The sequence below is a fragment of the Sus scrofa genome, chromosome 15 (genome assembly GCF_054392235.1).
Source record: "Sus scrofa isolate SSC_HxYL_T2T_F1_AM1 chromosome 15, Sscrofa_HxYL_maternal_Yorkshire_Landrace_v2.0, whole genome shotgun sequence".
NCBI classification, from domain to species: Eukaryota; Metazoa; Chordata; class Mammalia; order Artiodactyla; family Suidae; genus Sus; species Sus scrofa.
Window position 1 is genome coordinate 20,988,750 of NC_139397.1, and position 15,482 is coordinate 21,004,231.

The 15,482-nt window shown below is 37.6% G+C and overlaps 1 protein-coding gene across 1 annotated transcript in view; it reads right to left on the reverse strand.

Annotated features, from left to right (window-relative positions):
• The window catches only part of LOC110257201 (uncharacterized), a 758,677-nt gene that overhangs the window by 285,082 nt on the left and 458,113 nt on the right, over window positions 1–15,482 (reverse strand). Inside the window, exon 13 of the mRNA XM_084998886.1 lies at window positions 5,552–5,735. Coding sequence (XP_084855012.1) covers window positions 5,552–5,733 — 182 coding nt within the window. The 5' untranslated portion in view covers window positions 5,734–5,735. The remainder of the gene's footprint in view (window positions 1–5,551; window positions 5,736–15,482) is intronic.

The following is a 15,482-nucleotide window of genomic DNA, read 5'->3' on the forward strand; positions in this document are numbered from 1 at the left end:
AGAATACAAAATTAAATGAAAGAAAATAAAAGGCTGAATTGGAAATAATCCTACTATTCATGTGTCCATGACAATGCTGTTGGAAAATTACATATTAGAAATATATTATGGTAAAATTTAGAACTGGTGGCTCGGAATTGTTATGTGCTTTATGCCGTATGGACCAAGCATGTTTTCAAGAGGGCAAACATTATTTCCTCGGAAATCTTCCAGCTGTGGAATCATAACCAATATTGCTTTCAAAAATGGATCCCAAAGTATTCCTTGAAAAATGTCAAGCCTGGCTTATTAAAAGTACTGCCTGCTGAAATCCTCGGTGGGTGAAATGAGTTGTGGCGTTGGAAACTTCCACAGCTTATAATGTTAGAATCTGCCTCAAATCTGCAGCTTAACTTAATTCTACTGCTAGCCTGGAAAACGGAGTTGTGAGTGTTTAGGGAAAACCCACCTGGCCAGCAAACTCATGAGCCTAATTAAAGTTAATAGAGAAATTAAAAGAGGAAAACACTGGCTCAGTAGTGGTAAGAAGAAATGTATAAGGCAATAGAAATTCAGGGCAGGAACTTATATTTTTATACTATGCATCTGTTAGAAATACTTCTTCCTAAGGATATGAAAGAGAAATTGGTATTATTTGACTTCCTATGTATTATGGCTGATATGGTTCAATATATTATGTTCATGCTGAAGAAAATTAATGTTTCAGTTTAAATAGTAAAGGAGTAGAAATACTGAATACACTTGCAGATCTAATATTAGGAATATTAGTAAATTAACATTAGTAACATATATCATTAATATTAGCAAGAATATTAGTAATAGATGTAATATTAGTAAAAGGTATTATCCTTGCCTGTTATTAAAAAATGTCTGACTTGAACAGAATTCTAGAACAACGTAATAGTGCCAACTTAAAGAGCTAAATTCTTCGAGATAAAAATGTAAGAGTTCAGAAAGGAGAGAGAAAGGCAAAGACTGCAGTAGATAGGAAAAACAGGTAAGAAGGTCTTGAACCATCTTAAAAATAGAAAGAGAGAAAATGAATAAAGAGAGTCTACATTCACAGTTATATAGAGAACTATATTTCATGATTAAAAGGATATAAAGGATATTTAACTATTGAAATTTCAGCATCATTTCTTTTTTTTTTTTTTTTTTTTTGGTCTTTTTTCAGGGCCACAGTCATGGCATATGGAAGTTCCCAGGCTAGGGGTCAAATCAGAGCTATAGCCTCTGGCCACAGCCACAGCCACAGCCATGCCAGATCCTAGCGTATCTGCAACATATACCACAGCTCATGGCAATGCCGGATCCTTAACCCACTAAGTGAGGCCAGGTATCAAACCTGCGTCCTCGTGGATACTAGTCAGATTCATTTCTACTAAGCCATGACGGGAACTCCTCAGCATAATTTCTGATGCAATATGAGATTCAATGCTGAATCAAGTTACAAACCATTCCTAGAACAGGAAGAAGCATAAGCAATGCTTTATTCCTTTGACAGGGTTCAAAATCAAAATTCCATACTGATCAAGCAGGAAATATATATTATATGAGTGAAGCAGAATAGGTCAGAGGTGGAGTGCAGCCAATGAAGGGCACCTGCCTCTGGGAAGCAGGCCACCTCTACTCAGGACGGGCCGACTTGTGCCTTGAGAGGAGGGGACCTCAATTTTACCAGATCATCCATTATATCAAAGGAAGCTGAAAACCTGACTTTTATGTCATATTTCCCAAAATGTTAAAAAGACTTTATGGTCAGACTAAACACCTTCTACCACTTGAGACAGGTCTACCAATCCTTCTCTGGGATTTTCAATAGTCCATGTCATAGAGAAGCCTGAATCTTTAATCCTAAGAATCCTGGAAATAAGGCTATACATGCTTCCAAAAGCTCCTGTATTACGTCTGAATTCCTTTAACATGATGGCATCTCCTGGCTTTTTTTGAAGCCAATTCTGTGAACTATTTTAGAAGAGCCAGTCTATTTCTGAAAGTGCTAATGGTTGGTGTGTTTCTTATACCAGATTTCCAATCCTTGACAAATAATTCAATAATGAAAACACTACTGTGATTGGGGCCTGTGCTTCTACAATTAGGCATTAGTGGCCATATCAAGAAGAGAAATACCTACAGATTAGCACAGTAATTTTTCCCCAAACCTGAATCATTTAATCTTCTCTCTTTAGAAAGCAGTGGTCCATGAATATGGTAAAAGAATTAAAAGCACATTTATAAAGTGATTTCTAAAAGATTTTAACATTCTCAATGAAAAGGATGGGTCATTAAAATATAGTTAATAAATATTATCCAGAACTCATTACCTTAAATATTCCCTACTTAGAAACTATGAATACTCACTGACAGAACTGTAAGGTTATAATACCAGGTAGGTATTATGTGATGTTTTCACAGTTAGTTTCTACAGCATAAGAGCAATACATTGGGAAAGGGAAAAGTTTAAACCAAAATAAAATCCACTCTTGTGCTTCAGGAAATATTATTTTGTCAGATCATTTAAAGTAGGACCTGTGTGAATTATTTAAATATTACTGTCAATTCTAACTATATATAATTATATACCGTCAGGTAAATGTTTCTGAAAACATCATGTGTTCACTGACTTCATTCAATGTATCAACTGAATTCTTACAAGGTCCTATATCTGAATAAGGAAAAAATAATCTTAAGGTTACTAAATTGAAAATCATTTATTTTGGTTTATTTTCCTTGCATTCTTCACTAGACAGTCTCTAATTCAAAATCATCCATGTTCAAAGCCAGATGCATAAATTAACAGTAGGTTCTAAGACAGAAGGTCTTGCTGCATACCAACACTTAGACATTGACTACACAATGTGTAAGGTTGCTGCTAATATTGTGACAATCTTTTTTAATTTAGACCTGAAATACCTGCAAAATCAAGAAAAAGGTGACAATTTGGGAAGTAAATATGCCAACCCAATAATCCACATGCTAATAAAAATCAATGACATCTGTCGATGGACATTTGGGTTGTTTCCACGTCCTGGCTATTGTGAATAGTGCTGCAATGAACATGCGGGTGCATGTGTCTCTTTTAAGTAGAGCTTACATCTCCTCAGAAAAGAAAAACATGGACTTGGAGAAGAGACTTGTGGTTGCCTGATGGGAGGGGGAGGGAGTGGGAGGGATCGGGAGTTTGGGCTTATCAGACACAACCTAGAATAGATTTACAAGGAGATCCTGCTGAATAGCATTGAGAACTATGTCTAGATACTCATGTTGCAACAGAAGAAAGAGTGGGGGAAAAACTGTAATTGCAATGTATACATGTAAGGATAACCTGACTCCCTTGCTGTACAGTGGGAAAATAAAAAAAAAAAATCAATGACATACATATAAAGAAATAAAGAACAACATTAAGAAAAAAAATGCAGTCTGCTGTATACTGAAAGAGCTTTGGGCTGGGACTTGTTTGGGCTTTATCACAAAGTAACCCTGATAAAAGAGATAACATATTTCTGTACTTTTTTTTCCCTCCTTTGAAAAAGTAGAGAGAGGAACTAGGTGGTCTCTTAGCTCTCTGTCTGGGTTTCTTGTCTTTTTTTTTAATCTATTTCCATTCTGTGGTGATTAGACTTACAAAACAAAGATGATGTTTTCCTAAATGTAGTTTGATATGGATATGTTAATCATTTATAATATGCAAAGATTGGATAAACACTTGTATATCTCATAAAATGCTTTTTTCTTTCTTACAAAAAATTTTGTATATAGCTACCTAATTATTAATCTATCCATCCACCCATCCATCATCTATCTATCCAATCATTCTACTTAAATGCAAGCTATAAAGAAAACCACTGTGGAGTTCCCGTCGTGGCACAGTGGTTAACGAATCTTCGGTCCCTGCCCTTGCTCAGTGGGTTAACAATCCGGCGTTGCCCTGAGCTGTGGTGTAGGTTGGAAACGCGGTTCGGATCCCGCGTTGCTGTGGCTCTGGCGTAGGCCAGTGGCTGTAGCTCCGATTGGACCCCTAGCCTGGGAACCTCCATATGCTGAGGGAGTGGCCCAAGAAATAGCAAAAAGACAAAAAAAAAAAAAAAAAAAAAAAAGAAAACCACTGTTATAATTTGTTGCATTTCCTGTTAGTTGTTTATGCAAGTATACCTACATATTTATATAAAGTTGCCATTGAACTGTGTTAAGTTCTTATTCTTTTTTACTACAATCTTTTTTACTACAACCTATTCTTTTTTACATACATATTTATATATAGCTGTCATTGTACTGTATTAATTTCTTATTCTTTTTTACTACAATCTTTTTTACTACACTTATGTTAAAAATCTTACTCTACATTGTTGGATATTCTTTAAAAACATAACTACAAAATCTTCCATTAGATGGGCATATCATAGTTGATTAACCTTCCCCAAATGTTAGGCATTTAAGTTGTTTTCACTTTTTATCTTACAATGAAAATCATTGCTAAAAATGTAATTGTACACTTAGGAATATTTCCTTGAGATCAATTCCTGAGTATGGATGTCCAATTCTTTTTTTTTTTTTTTAATGGCCACACCTGCATCTTATGGAAGTTTCTGGGCTAGGGGTTGAATCAGAGCTGCAGCTGCTGGCCCATACCACAGCCACAGAAACACTGGATCTGAGCTGCATCTGTGACCTACACTGCAGCTTGCTGTGACGCTGGATCCCTAACCTAGTAATTGAAGCCAAGGACCAAACCCTCATCCTCGTGGACACTATGTCATGTTCCTAACCCACTGAACCACAATGGGAACTCCTAGAGGTGCAATTTTTAAAGCTTTTGATTTGTGCTACAGTGCCATACAGGATGACTGTGTCAATTCACTCTACCGTGGACGTAGAAGATTGTCTATTTTTGATTAACACAGTTGTGTGTGTTACATCCATAGGATGGGGTCTCATAACACGAGTTTTTGTGTGGCTTCCTAGAGAGCAAAGGGGAAGGAGGGCCACCTCAATCTCTAATTTTCTTAACCATAGTCTTTGAATATTCTTAAAAGCTTAAATCTAGGCACTGTGCCCACCTTTTAGATGCACACAAACACACACACACACACACACACACACGGCCACCATGGTAAAATGAACCTTCTGATGACAGCAAACAGACTCCCACTGACATCCACAATCAGGGAAGGGAGGACTTCTCTGAGACCACTTGGTTATGAGCCAGCTGTCAAAAGGCCATGGAGAAGGAGAGCAAATCTTCAGGGGATCCTGCCTGCTTAAGAATATAGTTTTTAAGATGATAGAAGTGTAATGGAAGAGATCTTTCCCTTTATCTATCAGAGAAAGAAAACCGTTGCCAGGAAATGAAGTATTTTCAAAACCCAACAACAACAACTAAAAGAAAAATTTGCTCATTTTGCCAGCTAGCACAAGGAACTCGGCCGCCAGTCAAACGGCTCTGTGTCCAACTCAGAGCTGGATTCACTTTAACAAAAATTTCCCTCTTCAGCCACCTAAGTGTCTGTTGAATTAGGCCAGAAGCCAAGCGGGAATAGAAACAGTCACTCACATGAAATGTCCGTTTCCATTTGGATCTCTGTGGCCCTTTCCCATGTCATGGTGAAAAAATGCTTCCTCTGCTTGGATGTTTTCAGGATGCCTTGGTCTGAGGAGGAAGTCAGATTTGCTGTTCAGAAGGCGTCTATAGGAGGGGAAGCCACAGCTTTGCACACTCAGAACCAGGCTGTCCATGCCTTTAAAAAAAAAAGAAAGAAAATTATTCCTCGCCCACTCCTACCCATGATTTTGATGTTGAAAGAAACCTGTTGTGGTTGAAATGACTCGGTCAGTTCTTCTGGGATTTTCCAAAGTTTCCTATAAAAAGAAATCTGTGGGAAATGAATGATTGCATAATCACTAACATATGCCAATTTCTTTAAACCTGTTATCTTTTGGAGTTTTGAAACGCATTGTCTCAACTACTGAATTCCTATCTTCTAATAGTTTTAAGTCATGATGCAAATTGTATAGCCTCTCTCTTTTTCTTTAATATTTGAAGGGTGTCTTAAAGAAAAAATAAATACAACAAAAGGGAAGACCAGGTTGTGTATAAAGCAACACTAGCAGGACAGGATGATGACAGTGGGAAAATTAGGCAATTATCCAGATAGTAAGTGAAGGGAAAACTTGATTTCTTCAATTACCTATACACCCTAAAATAATATTATTTTTAGCCTGACTTAAGACAGTAAATGCCTCCTTTTTTTTTTTTGGAAGTGTATATTTGGCAAACTAGTAAGATTACTTATCTTTTTTTATCCACCATAGACACAGTATTTATTCATTTTTGCTTCAGAAAAATTAAAAAGCCTAGGCCCAGGAAAATATCTTTAAAATTGAAGAAAAGCTGGAGATAAAATCTTAAAGGGCATCCTATTTCTGTGTGGGGCTGGGTGAAGGAAATAAAATGGGTGCTGTTCACTTTCTATGAGGATGAAGATCACTGATGCATGCTCTTAAATTTATTAAATGAGTTATAGACAAAGAATTCCAGGAGTTTCCACTTTGGGGCAATGGGATCAGCAGCATCTTGGGAGCACTGGAACACAGGTTGGATCCCTGGCCCAGCACAGTGGATTAAGTATCCAGTGTTGCTGGGGCTTAGGTCTCAGCTACAGCTTGGATATGATCCCTGGCCAGGGGAACTCCATATGTGGAGCAGCCAAAAAGAAAAAAAAAAAAAAGAAAGAATTCCAGACGCTGCTCTTCCTGGCAGCTGTGGGGCAGAGAATCCATAGGTTTATCACTTACTGGTATCAAAGATCCCACAAGCAAATGGATGCTAAAAGTGAACCCATTCTTTTTTCAAATTTATCTCACTATGACTATGCTTTGTGGAAAGTTGAAGAGTCCAGTGAGGTTCTGATGATTGACAAGAGGGACATGTGTCACCACCCTATACACTAAGGCTTGCAGTAGCATCTGGATCAGGTAGGGATCCATGGTTCTTAACCTGGCTATACGTTAGCATCACCTGGGGAACTTCCAAACCACTCATGCCTCAGGTCTACTCGACACCAAGTAAACCAGACCAAGGGCATGAGATCAAGGCAGAAGCGTTTTCTTATAAGGTCTTTTAGTGAATCCAATATGCAGCCAGGAAGCAGCCCTTCTTGCATGCTGTTATGGCATCTAGGACTTTTCTGTCTTAAACCATACTCTTCTTGATTGCAGATACATTTTTGAATGTAGGATCTTAAGGATCTTTATAATATATAGACTATAAAGAGTCTTTTTTTTTTTTTTAACCTGTTCAAATTCCAGCTGAGGGGTCAGTTTATATTACATGCTACCTTTGTAATATAAACTGTTTTTTTTTTTTTTTTTTTGTCTTTTTACCATTTCTTGGGCCGCTCCCGCGGCATATGGAGGTTCCCAGGCTAGGCGTCAAATCAGAGCTCTAGCTCTTGGCCTACACCAGAGCCACAGCAATGTGGGATCCGAGCCGTGTCTACAACCTACACCACAGCTCACGACTACACCAGATCCTTAACCCACTGAGCCAGGCCAGGGACCGAACCTGCAACCTCATGGTTCCTAGTTGGATTCGTTAACCACTAAGCCATGACGGGAACTCCAGAATATAAAGAGTCTTTTGTGGAGCTCCCATCATGGCTCAGCAGTTAATGAACCCGACTAGTATCCATGAGGGTGTGGGTTGGATCCCTGACCTTGCTTATTGGGTTAAGGATCCAGTATTGCCTTGAGCTGTGGTGTTAGGTCACACATGCAGCTCAGATCCGTGTTGCTGTGGCTGTGGTGTAGGCCAGCGGCTACAGCTCTGAAATTACCCCAGCACTGGAACCTCCACATGCCATGGGTGTGGCCCTAAAAACAAAAGACGAAAAAAAGTCTTTTGCTATTTCTGTAGTCACAATACCTATAGTGATACTGAATTATAATAAGTTCAATGCATACTTACAAATAATAATAACAATTGAATGAATGATTACAAAGTGACTTTAATTTTAGCAGTGAGTGATTGTTTTATGGGATGAATACATGAAAGGAAACCTTTAGCATAGGGTATTACTATTCAGAGAAAGCTTTATGAAAATGCTGAATCCTTCCCTGGGCCTTAAAGGCAGGATGCACTGCCATTTATGAAGAAGAACTGCATGAACAGAAATTGAAAAGACTAGTATAGTGCTAAGCATTGTGCAGGATGAGAGAACTAAACTTTCACTCAAGTACCTAGTTCTGCCTTCTATACCCATGCCAGAATACCTGAATCTCTGAGAAAAATGTACCCAGTTTTAAAGGAAATCTATAAAATATTGAAAGCTGAATATGTAGGAAAAAGTAATTCACAATCACAAAGACAAGAAAAGGGGAGTTCCTGTCGTGGCGCTGTGGTTAACGAATCTGACTAGGAACCATGAGGTTGCGGGTTCGATCCCTGCCCTTGCTCAGTGGGTTAAGGATCCGGCGTTGCTGTGAGCTGTGGTGTAGGTTGCAGACGCAGCTCAGACCCGCGTTGCTGTGGCTCTGGCGTAGGCCGGTGGCTACAGCTCCGATTCAATCCCTAGCCTGGGTACCTCCATATGCCCCAGGAGCGGCCCAAGAAATAGCAAAAAGACGGAAAAAAAAAAAAAAAAAAAAAAAAAAAGACAAGAAAAGGAAAGCTAAGAGCTAGCTAATATCTGCAAGTAACATTTCAGGAGTTCCTGTCGCGGCTCAGTGGTTAACAAATCCGACTAGGAAGCATGAGGTTATGGGTTCAATCCCTGGCCTCACTCAGTGGCTTAAGGATCTGGTGTTGCCATGAGCTGTGGTGTAGATTGCAGACACAGCTCTGCAGCAATCCCAAGCTGCTGTGGCTCTGGTGAAGGCCGGCGGCTACAGCTCCGATTAGACCCCTAGCCTGGGATCTTCCATATGCCTCGGTGCAGCCCTAGAAAATACCAAAAAAAAAAAAAAAAAAAAAATTCCGTAGTGTAACTTCATGTTACAGGAATTTTTTACAATTTGAGAGATTAAGGAAAAACAAAAGAATATTTTATCTTTATTCTCATCAAAACTTATACATCATATCTTTATTGATAAGATGGATATTTTGGATTAAATCATGGTAGAGTTAAGGGGAGGTGTATTTTGTTGAGGATTTCATATTTTAATTGTAGGATAATACTACAGTGTAGTCAAACTTGAAATAGTTTATAACATGTCTCAGTAAAATAATACAGCCAAATTTTCCTCTAGCTATGGAACTAATCTCTTTTTCTTTTTCTATGATTGCGCATTATATGAAGTAGCTGGCTTATGTTTACAAACTATATTGTATACCCCCCTAAAAATCTCTGGAAAAAAACTAGAATCAATCTCAGCCTGACAAAATGATCAAACTAAGAATTTCATGAATTAAGGACTATGAGAACTGAAACTACCAGGTATACATCAATTGGGCAGAATTAAAAGAGCCCCTCTAATATGTACAATGGTCATTCTCTGTCTCTATGTCTCTTGATCCTGCCCACTCTTACTTGTATTGTGTGGAGAATGCACTCAATTAATGTAAGTTAAATTCAGCTTTGATGAAAGGCAACTTATTCGATCCTTATCAAGCTGAGAAGCATATTTGACATGGTATGACATGGGCTTCTAGTCTCTTATTTCTGCTCAAATATTTGGGGTATGCTTCAGATCAAGAGATATAGAAAGAGGTGAATTCATTTTTTATGATAATATAAAATTTGAAAGAGAACTAATATTTTGGAACACTGAGTCAACATATAAACAGATCTCATCAATCTAGAGTTCAGAAGAAGATAACATTTAACAGAGAAAAATATACGCTTGCGGATTTTATGTCCAAATACTAGTCAGTTAAGTTCAATGTGACAAATATTTAAATTTACATGAAAATAACACCATAACTGGGAAGTATAGTGGTGAGAACTCTGCATTAGAATAATAATTTTTAGGTTAATCAAAAAACAGCTATGCAGTAAGAATGAAATTATAATTTTATTTTAAAGGATATATTTAGAAAAGTAGTGATAAGGAGGTAATAAAAGTTAGAGATAAAAAAATAAATCTGAATTCTTTTTTTTTTTTTCTTTTTTATAGACACACCTGTGGCATATGGAAGTGCCTGGGCCAGGGGTCAAATCAGAGCTGCAGCTGTAGGCCTATACCATAGCCATGGCAACACCAGATCTGAGCCACATCTACCACCCACGACACAGCTTGTGGCAACTCCAGATCCTTAACCCACTGATTGAGGCTAGGGATTGAACCCTGTATCCTCACAGAGACTACACTGCCTCCTTAACTTGCTGAACCACAGCAGGAACTCCACCCCATTTCTAATTTTAAATAATTATGTATTTTCTAATATCAAAAATTTTTAAAAAGTAAAATTTTAGCAAGGACAAATTTTATCAGTGATTGCCTCAATGGCAGTTTTTCAAGTTAAATGGATGACTCATAAGGCAACTTGGAGCTCCTTAGAAAGTATTTAAGAGCTAGTAGTTGTTTTTTGAGCTACAGCTGCCTATACCACAGGCACAGAAACACCAGATCCAAACCTCATCTGTGACCTACACCACAGCTCACGGCAACACTGGATACTTAACCCACTGAGTGAGGCCAGGAATCAAACCCACATTGTCACGGATGCTAGTGGAGTTTGCTACTGCTGAGCCACAATGGGAACTCTTAAGAGCTAGTAGATTTTATAGTTGTTTCATATGATTTAGATGAAATAAAACAAAGAACATTTCATTGTGGATAAATAAAATTATTCACCTGTAATGAGCATAGATTCACCTTATAAAGGTAGAACTGGAGATTTGCAAGGGACCGTAGTAACCACCTGGTCTAAATTCCCTCTTACTGAAATACTTTCTTGACAGCATAGGGAGAGAAACCTTACGTCGAGCTTAAAAAATGTTAAGTACCAGTAAGGTATTTGAATCTCTTTTAAATCATGTCTTCTACATACACATTTCACTGGTTTTCTAGTCATTACTAAAACATGAATTTGAGAGGCAGACTCTTAATTGTTGGAAAATTTTGGTGATACAAATTGACATTTTCAGTTTCAACCTTGCTCTTGAACTCCAGACTTCAATATTCAAGTGTCAACTAATCCAAAACTGGATTCTAATTTTCACTCTTTCCCATCTGTTCCTCCTCTAGTGTTCTCTTATCAATATATATATATATTATTAACTGTACTGTCATTTTAGTTTTAAATGGAGTACTTGGTCCATCTAAAGTGCAGATATTTGGGTTTGTGTCTGCCCTCATGTTGCTTGTTTTCTATTTGATCCACTTGTGTCATATTCTTTTTCTTGAAGTTTCTCTTTGATTAACAAAATGTGTTAATCCTTCTATTCTCTTTTCTATTAGATTTTTAGCTGTACATTTTCTAGCTTCCCCTTCAGTGGTTATCTTATAAATGACAACATACATTTTTTGCCTATTACGGTTTATTACAAGTTTTCTTGTCTTTATAAATGATGATTTCATTTTTATCATTACACAAGCCCAAATCTTGGAGTTAAACTTGATTCTTTTCTTTCTCCCACATATACAACACACAAGGAAACCCACTGGTTAAACTTCAAAAATTCAACCATTTCTAACTACCTCCACTCCTAGTCTTCTAGAATAAACTGTTGCTAGCTTTTACCTAGCCTGTGCAAACAGCTTCCTCACTAGTCTTTCTCTCTTCTTGCTTCACTAGAATCTGTGTTCCACTTACTGTCAAAGGGATTCTTTAAAATGCAAGCCATATGATATCAGTACTATGCCCAAAACTCTGCAAAAACTGACCATCTCATTTAAAATGAACTTCTGTATCCTCACCTTATACTTTATGGTCTGGCACAACCTGACCCCAGTCTCCTCTGTAACCCCACCCTGATGAGTCTCTGTCTTTCCTCTTTGGCCTCATTGGTGCCCTTGTTCTTCCTCAAACACACAGCATATAGCCCCCTGCCTCAGAGCCTTTGAACATCTACTACCTTGGCCTGGAAGAGTCTTCCCACAGTTACATGTTATTTACTCTCTCGCTTTGGTCACGTCTCTACTCAAACGTCATCTCCTCAAAAAGGGATTCTTTAAATCCCTTTTCTAAATCAACATGCCTTCCCTCTTTATTCTCTTGCTCCACTTTCTTTCCTTCATAGAAAGGCCTGATGCATTTGTCTATGTGTGATTATTACCTTTCTATTCAGATGCGAACATGGAGACAGAGACAGAGGTTTTGTTTCTTTGGTTCCCTCCCCACTCTCTTAAAAAAGGCCTGAGTAGACCTCAATAGAAGCTCAATGGATAATTATGGAATTAAATAATGAATTAAGAAGTGATTTCTAATTGTTGGAATGTTGCCTCCCTCCCATGTATTCTCATTTCTCTATTCATGTTCTCTCTTTCACAGTTTTTCAAAGAACTCTATTGGATCATCCACATCCAGATCTTACTGGAAATACACCCTCCTGAAGATTGTCACTTACACCATTTCCAGACTGACTCTTCCTCCTACAGGGTCCTCAGGCCGGGAAGGGAGACCCTCTCACATACATCCTGCTGAAATACCATCTCTCTTCTCCATTATTATTGACCCAGCCACCCAAGAGATACTTGTTCTGTGATCTTTCCCAATTACTTTCCCCCTAGATTGCTAACTGCTTAACCTGTTTTTAAATGGAATTCATACATGGTCAAAACTGCTGCTAAGGACAGAGAATGGCTGAAAGTAAAGAAATGCATTACATTATTTTCCCTAAGCAGTGTCACATATCTTTTTCCTCTTTCCCTCTACCTCTTCCTCTCTCTCTTTCCTTACCAGATAGAACAGAGCTGTCTAATAGAAATATAAGCCACGAACGCAAGCCACATCAGTCATTTTAAAGTTTCCAGTAGCCACATTTAAAAATTAAAACAAAACAGGGAAGTTAACTGTGATAATGTATTTTATTTAACATAATAGACCTGAATGTTATGAGCCCAACCTGCAATCAATATGATGATACAAATTCTTGCAGGACTACATAGGGGATGTAAGAGTTTAGCCATATCATGAAACTTTCAGGCTGTTAAACCAAAGCAGTAGTCATTCCCACAACGAATGTGAAAAAACTATGGTTCTCCAGGTGTGGGGGTGTGAGGTAGAGGGAGGAGGTTCAGGTCACTGGTGTAGAGTGAGGGAACAAGCAGTAGGATTTGGAATCATCTCAAAGACCTTTTGAAATGTTCATGTAGAGAGAATAGAGAGAAAAAGCATGTTTAGTTTGAAAAAATGCCCCAGACTATTTAGAAGTCACCTCATTTCTTCTCCCAACTCAAGACACAGAATGGAAAGAGAATTCTTCCAATGGGAATGGATAATTACTAGAAACTCTTCCCCTTCCAACACTTAAAACTTATATGATATAGAGGCTTGGCGTCCTCCCACACTCTCCTAAATCATCCCACATCATGTAACACTCATTTTTTCCAAAGAGAGGTGAAAGACTACATACTTAATGTCCATTTTAGCTAAATACATCCCTTTTGGCCTAATGTGTAAAACATATCTAGATTAATGATCAAAGGCTGCTAACTATGAAAAAAATTGCTTCTACCTCTCCTCTACCACCCTCTCTCTGCTGGCTTTGCTCTAGTAAAGGATTTTTCAAAGGGTAACGTCTGGTCTTTTTGTCCTTTTGGACTCAGACTTTAGGCTCTTTGGGTTGAAATGGCTGAAGTGGCATGTTAGAATATAAAGTTACTAATAAGGCAAAAATTAAATATCAAGGAGTAGGCACACCATTATGGGACAATTCGGATTTGGATTTGCTTTCTCACATCACTTTATATCCCAGGATAGAGGCTGTCATGTATAGGGGAAGTATTCCAATTAGTTGACCAATGGTCTGTGAATTCATATACTGGCCATCATCTTCATTCTGCTCTATGACTTGATCCCACTAAGATTTACATTGTAACAATAGTCATCTAGATATTTCAGAGTTACTCCGTAAAGACATTAAAAATTATGTAGGTAAATGCTTTCAAAATGCTTTGGAAGAAATAATTTTAAAATCACCAAAAGACTTTGTTTTTCATTATCATATGCTTGCTTTCTCATTGTTTTTAGATGACAAGCACAATGACAGAGACTCAATGTTCCTTAAAGTTTTCATTTTAATATGCAAACTTCTTGAAGATTAAGAGTTTAGTGGCACACAACAGTCTGTGTAGCTTTAAATGCCTTAATTATTTCAAATACAAATTTAAAATTCAGACACCTAGTGTTACTTAAATGCACCCAGGTTTTTGTGGTTTAATAATAACATCTGTTTTGATTTTTCAACCACAAAAGTGCATTTAATCTGTTCTTCCTTTAGTTGAACTTTTCACATCTGCTTCGGCTCGGTTCCCATAAGCTAAAGACCAGATCTTTTCCAAAAGTAAGAAGTCTACCTGTACCACTGTTGTTCCAGCTCAAAAGATCTGTTTTTAATACCAGCTGAATATTTCAAAAGAATAACAAAAATAAACTCCTTACCCATAATGTATTTCTTATACTTGTGGCTTACATATTATCATGAAGCCCTTTTACAAATGCAGTGCTGGCTGGAAATTTTAAATTGAAACAGTCAATTGTCAGATCACATGTTCTCAGGTAGTTCCCCCAGCCCCAACCTTTGTAATGATGAAAAAGAAGTATATTTTATTAGGTTAATTATTTGTGAGACAGTTACACCAAGGATGGATAATGTCTTACAAACACTAGTTTGTTTTGGATGCGTACCTAATACTTATCTGGGTCCTGAAAAGTAGGCCGGAAAATGTTGCAAGGACAACATGACTTCACAGATTTTCCATAACTGTTTGCTGCCTCCAGACTTCAGCTGCACTTCTGCCCTGTTTGTAACCAATCCTGAGAAACATACCTAAAAATCAGGCACTCTGAAACCAAAATCCTTGGAAGTGTCTTTGAAAAACCACCAAAGCACTGAGAAGAAAAATTTTTCTTCACTTATAAATTCGGTTGAGAAAGTTATTGAATAAATGAGTGTCTGGGTTAGATATGTGTTAATTGTTTTCCTCAAGTGGAAGGATTAACTCTCTTTATCAGCATTTACACAAGATTGAACAAAGCTGAAAATTCAGTCTTTATTTGGACAAGATTTAATTGATATCAAGTTAGTCTAATTATTTTATTTTAGAAATTTATTTTGAATATGTGAGATGCACATAATTATATATCTTTCCTGACACATGATTACGTAATTATATTTGGTCCTGTTTCCAGGACAGAGTAACACAGAACACTGCAATTAGTAGGTGTTCAACCCATGTTTGCTGAATGAGGCCTAATGAGGCAATATAATGGGGAGAGCCTGGTACAGTACCTTTGTCTATGCAAACAAGATGATTCGTGATTTGAATAATTTCCCAATGCCTAACTAATGTAAAAAGGGGCTGTCAGTGGAGATGATTCA